Here is a 20,835-nt window from a genome sequence, read left to right on the forward strand (position 1 = left end):
TGTTTGTTTTGGTTTTTTTGGGGGGTAGGGGTTGGTTCCTGTGGCTGGTTGTAGCAGAACTATTGAGGGAGAGATTGGAGTTCCCATACTGCATGAGAGCACAGTGGTTCTACCCCCAGATCCCATCTTGCTCACCCAAAGAGCATGAGATGTATGTGTGAGAGAGAACATCCAATGTCAGAGGATGGGGGTGGGCTATGACTAGTAGGTATGGGTCTGAGCATGGTCAGGGGTGAGGCTGTACTGAGGCTGTACTCACTTCTTGCTGTACCCCCTCCCTATCCACTCCCTGTACAAGGCCAGTGAGCCCTTGCACATCCATTGTACTCTAGGTGCTAACTTTTCTGCCTTTCCAATGTAGACCATAGTGCCACCCCTTGTCTATGGTACCTGTTCTCTGTCTCCTTCCTAGTCCTTCAAGGGCTCAGTGAAAGTACTTCCCCATGCCCCAATACATACCCCACAAATGTTCACAGAACATGGTACTGTTTGGTATTTAAGTCTCTTTTCCCTTCTCTAGGACTGCCAGGGCTTATCATAAGCCATACCCAGAGTCTGATGAAATTTTTGATCCTACCATCTCACAGATGAGGGGGCACCCTTTGTGGTGACTCCAAGTGTCTGTGGGGCTACTCCTTGTGCTGCTGGGAGGCTTAGGTTCTCAACCCCAACTTGATGTCCTCTCCAGGTGCCCCTCAAGCCCACTCTCTACGTATTACCACTGCTGCTGGCATTTCTTGTGTCTACTCTGGGCTGGGCCGGGTCTCAGTCCTGCAGTGTCCAGGAGGTACTCCGCCATTACCAAGCTGTCATCTTCCAGGACTTGCAGGCTGCCATGCAGTGGGCTGGGCTGGGAGCCCAGCATACAGAGCCTGGGTCCCGACACCACCACTTCGTTCAGAAAAACCTGACTGGAGCTGGTGGAGGTCAGGGACAACCAGGGGCCTCCTGTGATGCCCAGAAGGTATGGGGAGGTACCCCCACCTAGACCTATCTGTTCCCTCCTCAGGTCCCACCCCCACCCCCTGTCCTGGCTTTCCTCCCTTTCTATCTCAGGAGCGTAGCATCCTACTGTCTATCGAGTCCCTGGGTCAGACCCTTCTTGGGAGCATGGCCGGAGTTCCCCACAGTGCGTTAGAGAAAGCGGCATGGACAGTGGCGGTGCGCACCAAGGCCGTGATGCGCAGACACTGCCGGACATCCACCAGGGTATGTGTCCTCAGTCACCCTTCCCGAAGGGCTGCAGCACCAGTGGCCTGAGGCTTTGGGCTCAAGTAGGGCCAGTTGGCCTGGCTGCCACCTGCTTCCTACAGGGCTAAGCATGAGCTGTGAGACAAGGGCAAGGGTGAAGATCTGTATGCACTCACTCATAGCTGGTCCCCACTAGCAGATCCTGCAGCCCAAGAAGCGTCCAGTGCAGCAGCGGAGGCGGCTCCTGCTACGTGCCTTATACGCTGTCGCCACCTGCTGGGAGAAGCTCTTTGCGCTGAGTGCCATGACCACCAGAGAATTCTAGCACTGCCCCTGTTCTTACTCCTACCTCTCACAGAAGACTGGAAGTAAACTTTGGTTCATGTTTTGACAGTGCCCCCTCTCTCAGCTCAGACTTCCTGCACTCAAAGGCCCAGGATGTGGAGAAGAGAGCACCTTCCTTCATGACACCCAGTGAGGCCCCAATAAATGGAGCTAGTGATATGGCCTGATTCTTCTACCTTTGCCTGACTGGTTATGGGCCCTGGACCACCCAGGGATTTCCTCCTTGGGACCTCACACCTGAGCAACAGGCAGTAGTTGTAGTTCCCAGCCTCATACAGCAGGGGGTGTGGGTGGGACATTGGACCTGTCCTCAAGTAGTGTCCAAGGCAGAGAAGCCCCCTACCCCCACCCCACAACCTGGTTAGGGATTTTAAAACGTCATGCATCCGTCCTGCCCAACTCTGGACCGGAGGAGAGGGTGGAAATGGAGAGGAGGGGAAGGCTGAGCTTGGTGGATTCAGAGCAAAACAACCGGATAAAGGAAACAGGACTTAGAGGAAGCCAACCTTGCTGCCCTGGCCACAAACTAGACCAGGCCATTTCCTGCTGCCCCTGGGGGATGGGCAGGGTAGGGTGGGGGACAACTCCACAGACTGCCTCAGACTTGTCTGTTGAACTAACTAGACTGGCCCCAGTACCTACATAAGCCTAGGTGTCTGCTCTTCAATGATTCTAGCCCTGAACAGAAAAGAAGCAATGTCCCCCAGGCTCCTTGCCTCATAATAGAATGTGGAGCCCAAGAGCCTCAAGAATACCTTGCTCTGTGTCTGTCAGACAGGCAAACAAGAGACCAAAAAGGCAGTGGTAGGTACAAGAGCAAGAAATAGCCCAGAAGTTCTTCGTGCCTCCATTCCTTGGTGCACATGCGGTCTGCCCAATGGGACCTTTTGTTTCTTCTCACAGTTGAGGAAGCTGAGACATGGAGAGGATATAGGACCTTCCTTAATTACACAGTCAAGTACTAGAAGAACTGGGATCAGATTTGGACCCAGAGTATGATGTGTAGAAGGGAAATGGAACTTTCTAGATATCAGTATGCATTTAAATAATCTATGATTCAGATTTCTAATGGTCTCACAAGCCACCTTGGAGCACAAATAGGACATTTTGGTTCTCCATGGGGTAGGAGGCAGTATGGAAAAGTACAAGGTGGGGGTGTGTGCCAGAGAGGGCCTAAGTACACAGACCTTCAGCAAAGCCAGGCCTAAAATGATTCTCATTCTCTCTCTCTCTTCTCTCCTCTTCTCTCTCTCTCTCTCTCTCTCTCTCTCTCTCTCTCTCTCTCTGTATGTATGTATATATGTATGTGTGACGGCTAGTGTGAGAGGATGAGGGGAAGCCTGGGTCATTGCAAGATCCTGGCCCTAGGGCCTGGATGGGTAGTCATCTTGTACCAGGAAATACCGATGGAGGAGAGAGGTGGATGGCTATGGACCTGGACTGATGACTTATATTGGTGAGCTCTATTGGGCATGCTAGGGTATAGTCAATGTCCCAGTGCAGAGAAAAAGGTCCAATTTTGTTGAAATATAAGCCATAGGGCAGCAGTACTTGATTAAAGAGTGATCAAGTGAGATCTGGAGAAAGTAACAGTCTGGGCACAGAGGTGAAAGAGGGCAGTATGGACAGCCCACCTTGGAGATACCCATGGACCCATTTTGCAAAGCAATCTGTACTTACACTTGTCCCAACTTTAGATCCTACTGGGAAATCACTTGAGACCCAGTGAGCATCCCACAAATACTGCCCATTTTGCTGTCCTGTCCTACTGTTTAGAGCAATCAGGCTGGGGAGGTAGGCAACAGAGTGTCCTGATTCTCAATTTCTTCTCTTCAACTGAGGAAAGATCAAACAAACCACAGCCTCCTGGGACTGGAGGTGAAGTAGAAGCCTCAAGAGTTTCAGGGAATATATGTTGATGCTTAAGCCCTGTATCAGATTATACTTTTAAAGACCACCTGAATTCTGCACCCATGGCTCTGCAGGAGCCCTGGGAACTCAGCCTGTGGTTATCAACCCACTAGAATGACTGTCCTCTTGCAGGACAAGGACAGGTACAGAGCCCTCAGTATCAGAGTGGAAGGATCCTAGGTCCTTTACACTTAGCCCAGGGACCTAAATGGAGGTTCCCAGGGCTTCTTTGTAGTCGAGGACAGGGCATATCCTCATGCACACCTAACATAGCTCAGCACAGGTACTGTCCCACAGTTGCTGGCTGCTGAGCAGCTAGAACAGACCTTGGAGATGCTGAGGCTGAGACATGGAGCTGGAGACTATTGGTATTGTCTTATCCCACACAAGCCTTTTCAGGGCTTGACTTTGCAGGGAGGTGGGGCTCTGGCACAGAAGAAAGGACTATGAGGATCACAGATGGGACACACACACACACACACACACACACACACACACACACACACACACGCCTGCCCCAAGGCACTGGCCAGGCCTGTGCAATTTCCTGCAGCCCAGGAACCAGGCCTCCACATGTAATCCTGGAAGACAGACTGGCAGGCTTTGAAGGGAGACTGGGTACCACGGCCTCCCACGACTAGGAGCCTTTGAAAGAACATCTGGAACTTGGGCAACAGCTATGGATGACAAACTAGTCCTTTGGTTTGCAAATCCCAAAGTTAATCTTGACTTTGCTACTTATGTGTTAACAACCCTGCTCCACCTCCCATGATGCAATCAGAGAGTGAGGGCTGTAGCCTCTTCTGTGTTAGGACAGCACTTCCCTATCCTGCCACCTCCCACACTAGCCTAGGAGTGTGGGAGAGCTAAGTAAAGGGAGCAATAGGAATAGGCATGTCTTTTTTGTGCCCTGTGAGCACAGAGCCACAGTTAAGCATACAGAGCTCTGAACTCAGCTACATTCCTGAAGTTGGGCTCACTTCAGCAGCACATATGCTAAAAGTGGAATGATACAGAGAAGATTAGCATGACCACTGTGCAAGGATGGCACACAGATTCGTGAAGTGTTCCATATTTTCTCTAGTTAACAGCTCTGTATCACACACAAACCTTGAATGGGAGACAGTGAGTAGGCCCAGGCTTGGTTCAAGTTCATCTTTCTTAGGCCAATCCATTGGTGGATATCACACCAGCACTGTGAAATCCTATAGTAGATGTAAAGGGAGGTTCAGCTAAACTAAACTAAAAATTAAATAAAAACAAATAAACAACTGGGTTCCTAGGAAGGCTTGGGCAGCGCTATGGACAGCTGTGGAGGAGAAGGAAATATCTGCTCCCAGACCTGCAGAGTACCTGGCCTTGTGGGCTTGTGGGCACTAGGCCCTTGCAAGACCTGCAGGTGTGCAAGAAGGCTGCTTGCTTCAGCTGTGGCTAACTGGAAATAAACAAGGCCCTCTACTCCAGGAAGCACATATTACTGGGAAGCCGGTGGGGGTCGGGAGAAGAGTGAGGCAGGTGTTGAGGCCTATTGTCCCTGCCAGAGGCCTTCAGGACCCTGGGGGTGGGGGGAAAGGGACAGTCCCCATCCTGCCCCCTCCTCGGGAAGACAGCTTTGTAAACACAGAAAACACGCACACGCACACACAGCATACCCTGCTCCACTAGAATCTGGAATAACCAGCAAAGAGGTAACACCTGCTATGGGAAGTGAGTTCTTGCTTGAGTGGAAATGAGAAGGTCAGGCCCTTGGCAGCAGTGCAGTGCCTGTTGTGGGGGAAGCGAGACATTTTGGGGTACTAGCTCATGGGTCCCTTGCTGTGTTGATATTTCTGCTGCTGTCTGTGGAGGAGACATCAGGCTGATGTACCCTGGGAAGCACTAGCTAGGCCTTGTTGCATACCAGTCCAGTTGTGACAGTTTGTGGCTCAAGAGAGAGGCAGCCAGGGCTCACCAGGTGAGCAGGCTCTGTCCTTGGACTGCCCCTGGCGCCCCCTACCCGGCACAAGGCCAGGGGTCAGGGCTGCAGAGCAAGATAAGCCCAGCTTCCTGCACTTACTCCCAGAGCTGTGACTCCCAACACTTCCTGTTTTTTGGAGGGCAGACAGGGGTGTGGGAGATTGGGCAAGGTGGTGGGGGCTGGGGTCATGAGACAGAGGGTGGGGTTACAGGGAAGGGGGCTATAGGAGAGGGGATGAAGTCATGGAGGGCAGGGCATGGATACAGAGTGAGGTAGAAGAGTGGGAGCAGATTCTTGGGAGATTGGGTAAAGTTATAGAGGCCAGGATTATGGGTGGCATGTCCCTAGAGGCAATAGTGGGAGCCTGAGTTGGGCACAAAGTGGAGCTGTGGGTAGCCAAAACCAAAAGGAGTGAAGCCATGAGTTGGGGTTCTGGGAAACCTGTGAGTTCTTGGGGAAAGATCCCTGGGAACAGGAGCCAAGGGGCCAGAAGAGCACTGGTTAAGAGCACTTACTGCTCTTCCAAATGGACCTAGTATGCACTTCGACCCTGCCTGTCCCAGATCCTCAGAGACAACTACCCTCTATGAACACTCTTCTCTCCTTGGTTAATTCCCTTCCAATCTTGGAGCAGAAGTTTTGTAGGCTTGGTAGTAGTTGACAAAGCCCTGCATAATCTTAGTTTGGAGCCAGGCATGGTGGTACATGCTCTTAATCCCATCACTTGGGAGACAGACACTGGCAGATCTTTGTGAGTTTGAGGTCTACTTGGTCTATACAGGATGTTCCAAAACAGCCAGGGTGGCAGGGAGACACTGTCTCAAAACAAACAAACAAATTTGAAAAGAAAAAAAAGAATCAGGAGCAGCTGCTATAGCACATGGGTGTGTGGTTCTTAACCTATTGTTCAGACATTGTCGTTAGAAATATAAATTTAAGAAATTTTATATTGTCTTCACTTGTCTTGTTGACCTGTAAATAACTGAAACCTCAAAAAGTGAATCTGAGGGCTGGAGAGCTGGTTCAGTGGTTAAGAGCATTTACTGCTCTTCCAAAGGACTCAAGTTTGATTCCAAATACTCATTTTAGGTGGCTCATTGCCTGTTACTCCAGTTCCAGGGGATCTGACATGTCTGGCCTCTGTGGACACCCACATACATGTGGTATATATTCATACACACACACACGGCATGGTGATGCACACCTTTAATCACAGCACTCAGGAGGGAGAGATAGATCACTGAGATTGAGACTGCCTAGTCTGTATAGCCAGTTTCAGGCCAGCCAGGGATAGTTTCAAAGCAAGCAAGCAAACACTCCCACCCCAAAGACTATTAATATCTTTGACCTGTATCTATAACTGTTAGATAGTTAAGATGTGTTTTGGATAAAGCTTCTAGTTTTAATTTGAAATATAATTATTAAAAAGAAATTATTGAAAAGAAAGTGTTTTCTAAATTTGTATTTATAACAATAGTTATAATAAGACATTAAAGAATCATCAAGTGGGGGCTGGAGAGATGGCTCAGAGGTTAAGAACACTGGCTGTTCTTCAGAGGTCCTAAATTCAATTCCCAGCATCCACATAGTGGCTCAAAACCATCTGTAATGAGATCTGGCTCCCTCTTCTGGCCTGCAGGGACACATGCAAACAGAACACTGTATACATAATAAATAAATAAATCTTAAAAAAAAAAAAAAGAATCATTAAGTGAAAAAAAAAGAGATATAAAGGTTATAGGTATGAAATGTATTTTTGGTAAAAGAAGACTAAAGAGAAGCACTGCCTTTGGATACAAAAGGATTTTGAATGGTAAGGTAAAGACTGTTCTAAAATGAAAATAGACAAGAACAAAGTTAGAAGATTAAAGTATGTTGTAGAATGACTGTGAGAACTAAACTTAAAGAATTTGGATATGGCTACAACTACGTTAAGAATGAAGTTATTAAAAATTTTCAAGGCAAAAATTCAATTCCCTGAGATAAAATTAATGCTGGATCCTCTGTTTACAACAATAAAAGTTTTTAACACTATTAATCTATTCTTTGTAAGTTTTACCAAAACAAACAAAAACTGGCTTAGGAGGCTAGAGAGATGGCTCAGTGGTTAAGAATGTATAATGCTCTTGTAGAAGATCAGAGTTCAGATCCCAGAACCCACACTGAATGGCTGACAACTGCCTGTAAGTCCAGCTCCAGGAGGATCTGATGCTTCTGGCTTTTGTGGGTGCATGCACTCATGTGTACATACCCACCCCCAACATGTACACAAAATTAAAAATGAGGCCGGGCGGTGGTGGCGCACGCCTTTAATCCCAGCACTCGGGAGGCAGAGGCAGGCGGATCTTTGTGAGTTCGAGGCCAGCCTGGGTTACCAAGTGAGTTCCAGGAAAGGCGCAAAGCTACACAGAGAAACCCTGTCTCGAAAAACCAAAACAAAAAAAAACAAAACAAAACAAAACAAAATTAAAAATGAATAAAAATAACTGGTTTAGAAAAGCAAGGACTTTGCTTTATTATTTTTTAAACAAGACATTAAAAACCTAATTTAAAAATAGGCAAATTCAGCTGGGCACATGCCTTTAATCCCAGCACTCAGGAGGCAGAGGCAGGCAGATCTCTGTGAGTTTGAGGCTAGCCTGGTCTACAGAGAAATTTCTAGTACAGTGAAGGCTACACAGAGAAATCCTGTCTCAAAAAAAAAAATCTTTTTGAGTGTTTTGTCTACATATATGTTTTCTTTTTGAGTGTTTTGTCTACATATATGTTTGTGTGCCACATGCATGCAGTGCCAGTGAAGCCCAGAAGATAGGATCAGACCCAATGAAACTGTACTTAAAGACAGTACCACCATGTGGGCACTGGGAACTGTACCTGAGTCCTCTGCAGGAAGAGCTCTCGCCTGGTGGTGGTGGCTGATGGTGGAGGCCTTTAATCCCAACACTCAGGAGGCACAGGCAGGAGGATCTCTGTGAGTTCGAGGCCAGCCTGGTCTACAAAGCGAGTTACACAGAGAAACCTTGTCTCAAAAAAACAAACAACAGTAATAATAGTAATAATAATAATGGACAAATTCATAAGATAGAAAAGAGTTTATTGTTTCTTAGGGGCAGAGAAGTAATGGGTTTTTATGGAGGTGATGAAAAAGCTCTGAAGTTACATGGTAGTAATGTTTCCCAACTCGAGTGAGTATTCTCAAACCACTGAACTGTGTACTGAAGGTTTTGTGTAGGATAGAGCAGAGTGCTTCCTAGTGGCAACTAGTCATTTCCTCTTAGTGTGAGAGCAGAAAGCAAGTGAGACCCTGTTTGGAACAAGTTCAAGTTGGAGCAAATTCTGGGCAGAGCAGAAGCTAGTATTAGGTTTTCTAGAGTGCAGCTGAGTTGGGAACAGGGGAGGCTGAGACCTCAAGTAGGCATGCTCACCCCTCTGCCTGCCGCATCTTGACCTTGTGGAGCAGGAGTCTCTGTGTGGTGTGTGACCACTAGTTTCCTCAAGAATATTCGAAGTGATGATTATATATCCTGAGGAGACCCCTACCTGTTCTCAGACCCTCTTCTCTGGGGATTACTTCACATGTCATCCAGGCTATTCTAGGGACAGACTGTTCAAGGGCTGAAAAGGGTGGATGATTGAAGCTTAGACCTTTTGGGCAAGAGAGAGATAGGATGAGGAGTTAGGAGTATGGCCTTAGTCTGTGGTTCTACCTGGGAGGGTGGGGTTCATCCTTGGAGGAGTGAGAAAGGTCTCCTCAAGTAGATGATAGGAACTCCCCCCCCCGCCCCCCGGCCCAGCACTGATCCACTGCTGTCTTTGGTGGTATGATCCTACTCATGTCCCTTTCTGATCTTGCTCTGGGGTATTTTTCTGCCCTTTGAAACTTGTAAACTTGAACTTGCTCCAAACTGGACCCTTACTAGCCTTCTTCCCGACAGATGGAAAAAGGGTATTTAGGGAACATCCTGCTCTATCTTCTCTCTGCAGAGACAGTGGGACCACACCAGCACCCTTTGGACCTCCACCCTACTAACCAAGGGAAGAGGGTCCTCTGCAGGAATAAAAGTATAGAACCTAGAACTAGGGAAGTGCCTTGGACCTAGGAATGTTGCTTTGGTCTGCCTGCTGTCTGTCCTGTACTTCTTGGTATGTCCATAGGTTGATGGGAAAATGCCCCATTCCAAGTAGATAAACGCTTGGGGACTGCTCCCATGGATTCAGGCAGCAGGACTCGTCAGGCCTATCTCTTCTATCTCTGCTTGGAGCTTGTCTTTGTCCCTTTTATGTATCTCTGTCCTCTGTCACTGTATGCTAATTATAGAGGATAAGACCCCAAGTGCAGCTCCCCTTACACCATTATTTGAGGTAATGTAATTCATACTGGTCAATGTAGAGATGATACCATCTTGCTTCAGATGCAAAATACTCCTAAGAAATCCTCACATCTTGTGTACTCCTCCCTAAACATTCTGGGAAGCTGGATCCCTGTGCATGGACCCACATGAACATCTAGCCCCAGGCTTGTTGCTGGTAAGTCACAAATGGCCACCCTCATTGAAAGCCATATGGTTACAGCTTCATAGTCATGCTAGGCATTTCACACTCCATGTGGGTGAATCTTGGAATCAGCTGATATTGCAGGATATATGGGAATGCAGGGTAGGGCAGGCCTCTCCTCCAAGAGTGGGAGCTTCTGACTAAGAAGACTTACTAGATTTGAAGTATTTATGTATGTGTGCAGGGACCACCTCCAGGGTGATTGTTCCATCCCTCTCTGGACGAATGTGCTTGTCCAGTAAGGGACTTTGAAAAGGAGATGGTCTGAAAAGAGGCCCCCAGTCCTCCTGAAAGGAGCCCAAGCATGGCTAGTGAGCTGGGAGGCTTAAGGTACACGGTTTGAGCACTGCCTTGGTCACTAAACTTATGTCTGAGCCAGGTCCCCTGGGGGAGCAGAGCAAGTATAGCATGGTGCTGCCCCTCTTAGGAAATATTTTTGAGATCTAGTAATGTATCTGCACAACCCTGCAATTCTGCCCAAGTGAAGAATGCTGTCCTTGGCAGTGCTTAGGCTTGTAGAAGGAAAATGCAATCCAGGCTAGGAGCTGATGATATCTGAGAGCCCAACTGGAAGGGTAGAGGGCAGCTGTGTGGCTAACCGGAAAAGTCAAGTAATCTCTGTGGTCAATGTTTATGGGAAACACTGTTGTTCCTTATGCATGGATGCTAGTGCTCACTGAAACCCTTTGAAAGAAGAAAGTTTAATTAAAAATTAAATATAGTGTGTTATATATGTATATATATAAAAGCAAAGTAAAAAATACAGTCTCATTCTAGAAAATACATAGCAGAAAAGAATTAGATGGTTCAAAATCTTAACCTTGACAGAGGCAGCTAGCACATCCAGGGCCTGGGCTTCCTAGGGAAGGCCAGCACACAGGAGCCCCCAAAAGGAGGTACATGAATGGCAGAGCGGCACCCTTAGGCCACCAGCTCTAAAGGCTGCTGCATAGTCTAACATACATCTGCGAAAGGAAGGGAGCGACAGGGTCCTGACACTTGGCCACATGCTGAAGCGCTGAAGGGTAGGGAGAGTGCCTAGCCTGAGATACAGGCGCTGTAATAGACTGCGCTGCTGGCGTCAGACAGCGCAGAAATGAGGCTACTCTCCTCTGGACAGGACATGGCACGCGGACCCAGTTTGGCCAGCGCCATGTGGTAGGGAAGTGTAGTGGCATCCGGTCGAGTCCGGCCGCAGTTGAGATACTGGTCGAATTCGGTGAGGTCCACATCAGCCCAAAGGTCGGCGGTAGGCTCCAGTTGCTCTGTTCCCTCAAGAGGCGCGGCCTCAGGTGGTGGTGACAGAGGACTGGGGTATGGGCCTGGCGTGCCCAGGGTGCCGTAGTAGAGGCCCGCGAGCGGCGCGGCAGGCGGCGCGGTCCTGAGCGCCTCAGCCAGGGGCGCCCCGTAGCAGAAGCTCGGGTCCCGTGCCAGCTCGGGGGCATAGGGCGCCCGGAAAGCCCGCACAGCGCAGTCCTCGGGCGCCAAAGGCGGTGGGAAAAAGGAGGCCTCGCCAGGCTCCAGGCCGTCCAGAGGCGAGCGCTCGGGCGTGGGTAGCCCCAAGCCATCGAACTCGGCGCCCAGCGTGGGCAGCTCCCGGAAGGAGCGGGCCGCGCCTGAAGCTGCAGGGAAGGGCTCGGGCGGCGCAGACGGCTGCACGAGGCCCGGGAGCAAGAGGCCGGGCTCCAGCCTCCGGGCCTTGCGCGCCTGTTTTTTGCGGCGAGGACGGTACTTGTAGTTGGGATGGTCGCGCAAGTGCTGTACACGCAGCCGTTCGGCCTCTTCCACGAAGGGCCGCTTCTCCGCTGTGTTCAGCTCTTTCCACGCTTTGCCTGTGGACAGCGGGAGCCTGTTAGTGGACCGCCGTCGGGCGCACGACCTGCCAACCCTGCGTGCGACCTGGGCGCTCGGCGCGAATATGGAATAGAACCCTGAGCCCGACCCTGGAGCCCCAGATCCCTACACCCCCTCCCGCCAAGTTCCCTCCCTCACTGCCCTTCTCTGTGCTCTCGACTCTCACCTAGCATCTTGCTCAGTACTGCGTTGTGCAGATCCGGGTTTTGCTGCGCCAGTCGCTTACGCTCGTCCTTCGCCCACACCATGAAAGCGTTCATGGGCCGCCGGATGCGCAACTCGTCGGCCGTTTGGCGCTCTCCGCGGCCGAAGCCATAGCGCCCTGACTCGGGGCTGCGCGGTGGGCTCCGCGGAAGGCTGGACGGCGAGGCGGGCTCGGCGGGCGAGACGTTGGTGACAGGGAGGCCGCGCGGCTCAGCAGCGGCCCCGAGTCCCGGGGCCCATGCACAGTCGCGGCGGGAGGGCGGGTCGTCCTGTGCGCCGTAGCCGGGCGGCGATCTCTGCATTCCAGCTGGGCAAGGCCTGGGCGGAACGCAGCGCGGGAGCGCAGAAGACAGTGGCGGGCACTGCGAAGCCAAGTTCGGAGGGCTGATGGACGTCGGGTGGAGACAGTGGGGATGTGGTAGCTTGGTGCCAGGAAGGCATCCCAGATATAGAGACACCGGGCCAATCCGCAGCGGAGCGGGCGGGCCGGGGCGGGGCTGCCCCCTCTGCGGTGGCTCCCTTTTTTCTTCCTGGCAGGATCCAGCCGAGGCCCCCCAGCGCAAAGCACCGCCCCCCCCCTCGCGCAGTGTCTCTGAAGAAGAGACCCCCGAGTAGCAGAGGGCTGCTGTTGTGGGCTGAGGCTCAAAAGGAGGGGTTCCCCAGAGTTGTCAGTTTTCAGAGTGGAGCTGTCACCCCACCCACAGAGACAGACCCCCGGGCAGTATTGAGGGGAGAGGGCAGCGGCATTAGATTGGATGAAGGAAGATTTATTTTAGAACCAAGTTCTTGGGAGGTCACTTTCATCGTGCACCTCGGGAAAGGGGATGGGATTTTGGAGATGTTCTTGCCTCTTCCTGTCGGTTGACCCTCCCAGATGCTGAGCTCAGCTGGGTAGTTTGAATGCCTCTCCCAAGTTCTGCCCCTGAGGCTGGGGAAAAAGTGGACCTTTTTATCCCTCTCTCATACCCAAATTCTGGGACAAGGCAAAACATGGACCTGGTCCACAAGGAAAAGGTAGACTGGTAGGCACAGGACACAGCCAGTCCCTGCTTCTGTGTGTGGGCTGCTGTAAGCTGGTTTCCTTACCCAGGCCAAACAGCTGTCTCAGGAAGAGACAGGGGCCTGGGCAGGTGAGACAGGAAAACTGGGTGTTTTCCAAAAGAGCCTTCATTCATTTTCTTTTTCTATCTTTCCAACCACTCCACCAGGAAGAGATCTGGCCTCTAGAAACGGCTTTCTCCTTGTCCATTGCCATGTATAACTTCATAGAGGAAAAGCCAACGTTCTTGACAGCCGTTTGTGACAGGTGACTAACTCCACTTACATGTACCCTGGACACTCGGCAGCCTTCCCTATCCTGTTCATATGAGTCCTACAGCACTCTGTGCTGTTCCTGAGTGGTCCCTTTCTTTCTGAGCACTCTTGCCATGGGGAGATGCCAGAGTTCCCTATAATCCCTCAGACTAATGATGATGAATATGATATTTTGTGATCTGATATTTTGTCATGTAGAGATGGTAATAAAGGGTCCACTATAGGTCCTGCACCTGCTGCAGGGGCATGAACTTTGAGTAGGGTGGGACTACTGGGGCAACTCAGTACTTTCTCAGAAGGCAGGCAGTGGTGTGGACACCAAGGTGAAAATGCTTACAGGACCTTGCCAATGGTCAGTTCTCTTTTGGCAGGTCTAGGTGGGTGGGTAGACTGAACAGGTGGTACAGGAGGATGGTGAGTGAGGACATGAAGAGCTATGTGAAGATTTTCGTTTTGAGAATAGGCACAAAGAACTACAGGGGGAGGTGGAGCATGGGTCAGTGGTAGAGTGCTTGCCCAGCATGCAAAAGGTCCTAGTTCCATCTCTAGTACCACAAACAAACAAAACAAAGGACAAGAGCTACCCCTCACTTCCATCAGTTTTTGTCAGAAATTACCCTTACTCCATAGCTGTGGATACAGGTTAGAGTCCCCCAGAGCCTGACTCAGCCAGGACAACAGCTATTTTGAGATGATGTTCACTGGGGCTCTAGGAAAGGATCCCCGGATTCTTTTGATACAGCCTCATATGTTGAGGGGGACTTGGAGTTCTGTGATAGCTCAGAATCAGCCTCATGTTGAACAGGGTATCCAGCATAACCTCATTGTTCCCTAGCCCTCTAGCACCCACCTCTCCTGGCACCAGCCAATGACCCTCCTCACAGCCAAGTTGTGGCTCAAATGTCAGCCTGTCATATCCTGTGAGCTGGGCTGGGAAGGAGCCTGCGGGGTGCTCCTTTTCTCTGTAGGGTCAGGCTACCCTCCCTGCTCACTCTTGGCAGTGGGCAGCTTCCACCCTCTCTCCAGATGGGGCAATGGGGGAGGTAACTTCAGTCTGCCAGCAGGGTGGCCCTGACCCTGGAGCCCCAGGGCTGGAGGGACTCCCCAAGGCTGTACAGGGCTGCTGTGGGTGTGGCCAGCTATGCTAGGAGAGGGACATTCCATGTGAATGTCTGTGTGTCTGTGTGTGGTCTACATGTGTGCCTCTCTGTCAAGTTCCCAGGGTATGGGGAGAGGTAGACCCTAGTGCTAGAGACTGCCCAAGTCCTTGGGAGTCAGACATGATGGACTCTCTTATAAGGGAATAGGAACTCAGATGTTGAGGACTGGAAGTCCTACTCAGGAAAACATGTACTCAGCACCCTAAGAAGGGACCCCCCCCCCCAAGGCTTCTTTGTTAGATGAGCTGCTGCCCTAGATCTGGCCGAAGAGAGAAGGGAAAATCTGCATTGGAACTCCACTTCAGTCTAGCTTGGCTTAGATGGGCACTTACCTATGGCAAGGCCATTGTCTATAGCCCCAGCCCCTAGAAAGTTGGAATGGTAGGGCAAATCTTTTCTGCCAGTATGGGGCTGGCCTGGGTGTCAAGTGGACCCTATTCCCCTTTCCTTCTTCTTCTTTCTTACACCTACTGTCCTTCCTCAGCTTCTCTGGACCCCAGGCTTCCGTGAGGCCTGAAAAGGATGCTGGGTAGTTCCCCTTGGTGCCTATAGTGGGGGATTGCCTTGGCTCTGCTCTGCCTGGGGGTGGTGAGACCTCCCAAGCACTGCCTGGGCACAGACCTCCCAGGCTCCCACCAGACAGCTCTGGCTGCTGTACAGCAGTGAGGCTGGGACCAATTACATAGTCCTTTAGGGCTTGGGCCCTCCCACTCCCAAAGGGTGGGATGGGGTCCCTGTCTGAGGGCAACAGAGCTCCAGGTGGATGAGTCTGTTTTGCAGCTAGCCTTCCAGTTCAGACCTTTCTTCTGACATACCACTCTCGGCTCCAAACCTTGCTGGCCTCCCAGGCTCTGGTGGCTGGAGCTGGGGGAATATGAAGCTAGGACCAACCTTTACTTCTTTCCTGGAGTCAGAGCCTTTGGCAGTCTGATGCCTTAAAACAGAGAGGGATAGGTCTGGTTTAGATGAGCTAGGCCCTAGCCTAAAAGATCCTTCAGCTTATGTGTATGAGTGGGTAGAAGTACTTTCAAATGTTGGGTTCTTGGTAAAGTTCACAGGTTCAGTTCCCAATCATAGCATGGTGGAAGTGGGAGTGTTGGAATGAGTGGGTGTTGGACTAGTGGAGGGGCACCAGTGTTAGTTGTTTTAGGTAAAGAATGATGCTCAACAGGTGGTGGTGGCACACGCCTTTAACTCCAGCACTCGGGAGGCAGAGGCAGGCAGATCTCTGTGAGTTTGAGGACAGTCTGGTCCACAGAGTGTTCCAGGACAGCCAAGGCTACAGAGAAACCTTGTCTCAAAAAACAAGCAAGCAAGCCAACAAGTAAACAAACAAACAAAAAGAATGATGTTCAGGGTGTTGTGTAGAGATGGCTTGGCTCTCATCCACTCTGTGCCCTCTGGCCAGCAGGACTGGGTGGGAACAGTAGGGATGGGAGAAGCAAATGCAACTTATTACTGCAAGGTCACCATGGATAATGGCAGACCAGAGTGCTATGGACATATGAGAGTAAGCCACATGCAACAGAGTGGCTTCTGTGGGTGGACCAGGGATCAGACATGTTTTGAAGGATGTTCCAGAGTTTTCAGTTATTATACTGTGGTGGGCATGTGGGTGCTCAGGGTGTTATCACAGGCATTGTCTACTTTTTAGGGTCACTAGATGAGAGCTAGGTGGGCTGTCAGGTGAGCTGTATGAGAGAAGGCTGGGGCTGCTGTGCAACATTTTGGGGTGTTCTGGTTCAGGGTGGCTGCATGGCCAACTTGTGTCCTCCAATGTAGCCGCCTACTATGTATGGGCCTCTGAGCAGCACTGCTGCTCCTGCTCTGCAGGGGCTCCATGGGAACCTGGCTGGGGAGCCCGGCTACTCATGGGTTTCCGTGGCGACAACAGGGCGGAGCCAGGAAACAGCCGTTCAGGAAGGAAGGCTGGCCTTCAGGCCAGAAAGAACCCACTGGGCTGAGGAGGCGCCAGACATTCTGTCCAGTTTCCCCAACCCCTGCTGGCCGGTGCTCTCGCCCATTCCGTTGGCCTCACCCTCGCCCCGCCCCCACACCTCAGAACTGTGGGTCTTTACATAAATAGTTACTTTTATTCTCAGCTCGGTGCATGACCTGGGTCTGTGGATGTTGCTGTCTCTGTTCTCATGAGTGGGCCTTTGCCTTTAAGGTGGGCTAATTGCAGGCATACTCGAGTATCTTAGGCTTCTGGGAGGTAGTACCCATTCTGAATGCCCTGCCATGTTGGGCTGGAGATAAAGGGAGACTAGGGCAGAGAAAGAATACATCCATCTCCTCTTCCTCTTCCTCCCTCCTCATTCTTCTCCCTCTCTTCTAGTAATTTTTCTTCTTTTTTAAAAATGTTGCTAACGGGGCCAGGCACAGTGGCGTACACCTTAAATCCCAGCACTTGAGAGGCAGAGGCAGGTGGATCTCTGTGAGTTTAAGGCCTGCAATGAGTTCCAGGACAGCCAGGACTGTGTAGAGAGACCCTGTCTCAAAAACAAACAGACAAACAGACAAACAAACAAAAATGTTGCTAACTAAGGTGTCCCTGGAACTCTATGTAGTTCAGGCTGGCTTCTGTTTTCTGAGTTTTGAAATTGTACGTGTAATCACACCCAGCTTTGCATGCTTTCTCCCTTCCTTCCTTCCTTCCTTCCTTCCTTCCTTCCTTCCTTCCTCCCTCCCTCCCTCCCTCTCCTCTCCTCTCCTCTCCTCTCCTCTCCTCTTCTCTCTCTCTCTCTCTCTCTCTCTCTCTCTCTCTCTCTCTCTTCCTTCTTTTCCTGGCTGGTGACAAATGGCTTTGGTGGGGGAACCAGCTGGCTGTTTAGGGACTTCCACTCTCATTTGCTCAGAGATAGAATTCATTTTTTTTTTATTTACTGAACCCCCTGCTGGCACTAGACTGTCTTCTGAGGTGGGAAACTGGAAAAGAACAAACAGCCCCAATCCTTGCTGTGAGATGTTTCCATTCTGGTGTGGAAAGGCTAAAAATCAATAAATCCACAAATAAGCCCATATTGGAAGTACTAGGTATGAGAAGGGGCTATGTCAGTATCTACATCCTGTTTTTTTATGAGTGGGTTTTGAGCCCACACTGAAAGAAACATGTGAAGAAACCATACAAAAAGCATGCTACACAGATGGGGAGCTGTTTTAAAGTCACTGGGGCGGGGGGGGGGGGGAAGCAGGTGTATGGAAGGGCCAGGATGAAGCATGAGGATTGAAGATCAAGAGGCCCAGTGGAGCCTGGAAGGATCTTGCTTTTTCCTCTGAATGAGACTTGAGAAGAGTTTTCAGTGACTTGGCATCCCACAGGCTCAGCACAGCTTTGTTCCTGCAGGGGCTTAGCTATGGCTGACTTTGTTCAGGCTGATCTCTGCAGGATAGCAGGCAAGCAGGCAGGCTGCCTTAGAATTCCACAGGTTTGCTGCCTCTGAGTCAGACCTCTATGCTTCATCCATTGCCTCTGACCCTGCGGCTGCCTGGGGTTCCTTAGAGTAGGAGGGTGGAGTGGCCGCCAGGCTGGCGGGCTGGCAGGGCAGGGGGGCGGCATTTCTGGGAATTGTGTGGGGGAAGCACATTCACATTGTTAGAGCAAGCCTGCAGCTAGGGCCTCACTGGCCTCTGGGGGATGCCTCCTGCCTCCCTAGCCCTGCCTCTGGTGGTGGTGGTGGGGGGGGCAAAGCTGGACCCTGGCCAGGCTGTGGGCTGTGGGGGACTTTCCAAACAGACATTTCCATGAGCCCATGGCTCTTCCCATTCTGTAGACTAGGATACTGAGGCTCAGAGAGCTGGCATCTACACAAAGCCAATATCCATATGTCCAGCCTCCACTTTCTACCCCTAAATGACCAGAGACTCTTATCTGTCACTGGTCACTGCCCTGTCTGATCACAGAAGCCAGTGTCCACAGAAGGCCTGAGGTGGGACTGGCTATGGATATAGAGCCACGGAACCCTATGGTGGAGACCTGCAAGCCCCAAATGGGCTGGAGGACCTGAGACCTTGGTGCAGAGGAGGGACTACCATATGGAGGCAGGAGCAGGACCTCCTGGGGCTTAGGATGCCTCCCGGTCTGTGAGGATGGGGAAAGAAGGGGCTCCGTGTGAGCTTGGCAGTGTGAGTCTTCCCACCCACCACCGCCCTGCCTTGGCCAGAGGGGAAGCATTCAGGCCACCACTGGGGTCAGGGCCAGCTCTGGGCAGACTGGGATGTGGGGTAGGGATCACAAATAGAAAAATAAATGGCTTGAGTTTCCGCTGTTTCCTGAACTGAGGAAGGGGGAAGGGCAGGCTTTGGGCCAAAGGTGCAGTTGGCCTGGTGGGGCAGACCCTGGGGATGTCCCATGATCCCACCTCATTAGGGTATTGTCTGCCTTTTTCAGACCTTCAGGCTGGGATATCTCCATCCCAGGGACCCTAGGATAGGGCTGTGTTGCTCATTGAGAGCTCCTGAGGTTGGAGATCCACTAAGGAAGGGACAGGCTATTAAGGAAAATTGGGTGTACCCCAGGAAGGCTGGGTGCAAAAGCCAAATGGTGACCTGTGAAGGAGCCTCATCTGGGTGTTCTGGGGGCTTGGGAGAGCCCCCAGTGATAGATAGGATGGAAAGGTAGGCAAGGCTGTCTCCTAGAAGCAGGCAAGTGTGTCTCTCTCCATCACCTTCAGAGGGCTAGGGTAGAGGACAACACCATGTTGGAATGAACACCTGGTGATGTCCAGATGGTGTTTGGTGGAGAGGTTCACCGAAGATAAAACTCCCAAAGTCAGCAAGGTGTGTGGCTGGGGGTGAGGGTGGGGGGAAGGTTCTGATGTGGGAGTGACTTCTCTGAGCAAGGGCCAGAGGTTGGATTTGGAGCTCCTGCAGGGTCTGGGATTAGGGCTTTGGTTTGTTTGTTTTAGTCATGTAGCCCAGGCTGCCCTCAAACTGGAGATGTATCTGAAGATGACTTTGAATTTCTGATCTTCCTGCCTCTGCCTCCCAGGCAGGTACCTGTGATGCCTGGTTTTATGCAGTACTTCTGATTGAACCCAGGGTTTCCTCTATGCTAAGCAAACACTACCAATTGAGCTAAGCCCCAGCTCAGTGAATGAGGTTTTCTAAGGCTGGGATGTGGAAATATCTGGCTGGTCAGTGCCAACCCCACAAGTGAGGACCCCTCAGGAATGAACACATCTTTTATCTGGCTTTTTTTGTTATTATAGCTCCCCTGATGGTGATCTACTGGACTTTCCTCTGGAAGGAGACACTGCCTGAGCAGGTTTGTGGGTTGCTCCTGCCACCTACAGGCTGCTGTTGCTCATCACTGGGACCACGACTCCACCATGGACAGCCCCTTCAACCAAACACAAGGTTGAAGATCAGGTGGCTCCTTTACTGCAAGCTCTGTACCAACTCAATGCTCAAACACAGGGTTCCCTCTCCCAGAACTTGTTTGGTTGGGTTTGGCTTAGAGCAAGGGCCCAGACGCCAGTAAAAGGCAGAATCAGAGTTGGTATGGAAGCTGGAGAGCTGTGTTCATCCATCACTGCACCCCTGGAAAAGCTGTTACCTACAAGAAATTCCGTACTTTTTTCTTATGGTGAAGATGTCATAACTGATTAAATGGGCAGCCCAGGCCATGTGTAAATTCCATTTGCACCCTGGCCTCGTGGTGCAAACTGTGGGTACAACAATTCAGATAACTGTCTTCTGGCACCAGCACACCTGCTACCATCTGCTGCACAGAAGAGGAGCCAAGTACCTCTTTTCCTTCCCTGGGCATGGCTATGATGTTTCTGAGGCACTGCCGCAGTACCTGATTGCCTTGTCTTGTTCTCAGTGTATAATGTGAATCGGATGATCCTGATCACTCTGTCATCCTCACTTCACAGGCTGGGAGACTGAGGCGTAGAACAACGAGCAGAACCTGGGATTTTCACCTTGTTAGGTTGACTTCAGAGCCTGAATTCTTGCCCAAGAAGCCTTTTCAGAGTCCAGGGGCCATACCTCCCAGTGTGCGCCGCATCTGCGCAGAGGCAAGAACAACCCAAACCTGGCTTGGTAACGATGCAAGTGTGTCAAGTCCAGCCGGGTATAGGGCTGAGCTGAGAGGTCCGGACGCCTCGCCCCTTCTAGGAAGTGGAGGTGATCGGACTCGACCAGCGAAGGAGAAATGCACCGCCAGAACAAGCGGCTTAGATGGTACTCCTCCGGTCAAGTTCCACCCTCTCCCTGGCGTTTGGGGTTGGGGTTGGGGGTGGGTAGGGTGCGTGTGAGGCGGTCGTTCCGCGGGCGTACGGAGGAACTACCTTTTCCAGCGGGCCGCGCGCCACACGCCGCGCAGTCGTCTGGGAGTTG

The 20,835-nt window shown here is 51.2% G+C and overlaps 2 protein-coding genes and 1 non-coding gene across 3 annotated transcripts; 2 read left to right on the forward strand and 1 right to left on the reverse strand.

Moving 5' to 3' along the window:
- Nucleotides 1-210: 210 nt before the first annotated feature.
- Nucleotides 211-1,516, forward strand: C4H20orf204 (chromosome 4 C20orf204 homolog). Its single transcript, XM_059258989.1, has 4 exons — nt 211-225; nt 689-964; nt 1,057-1,209; nt 1,391-1,516. The coding sequence occupies exons 1-4, from the start codon at nt 211-213 to the stop codon at nt 1,514-1,516; spliced, it is 570 nt and encodes a 189-aa protein (XP_059114972.1).
- Nucleotides 1,517-4,419: 2,903 nt separating this feature from the next.
- Nucleotides 4,420-4,526, forward strand: LOC131910220 (U6 spliceosomal RNA). Its single transcript, XR_009379071.1, has one exon. It is a non-coding gene; the product is annotated as a U6 spliceosomal RNA (small nuclear RNA).
- Nucleotides 4,527-8,481: 3,955 nt separating this feature from the next.
- Sox18 (SRY-box transcription factor 18) lies at nt 8,482-12,446 on the reverse strand. The gene is made up of 2 exons (XM_059259838.1): nt 11,979-12,446; nt 8,482-11,790 (listed from the first exon to the last, which is right to left on the reverse strand). The coding sequence occupies exons 1-2, from the start codon at nt 12,316-12,318 to the stop codon at nt 10,997-10,999; spliced, it is 1,134 nt and encodes a 377-aa protein (XP_059115821.1). The 5' UTR covers nt 12,319-12,446; the 3' UTR covers nt 8,482-10,996.
- Between the last annotated feature and the right edge of the window lie 8,389 nt (nt 12,447-20,835).

Source organism: Peromyscus eremicus, chromosome 4 (genome assembly GCF_949786415.1).
Source record: "Peromyscus eremicus chromosome 4, PerEre_H2_v1, whole genome shotgun sequence".
NCBI classification, from domain to species: domain Eukaryota; kingdom Metazoa; phylum Chordata; class Mammalia; order Rodentia; family Cricetidae; genus Peromyscus; species Peromyscus eremicus.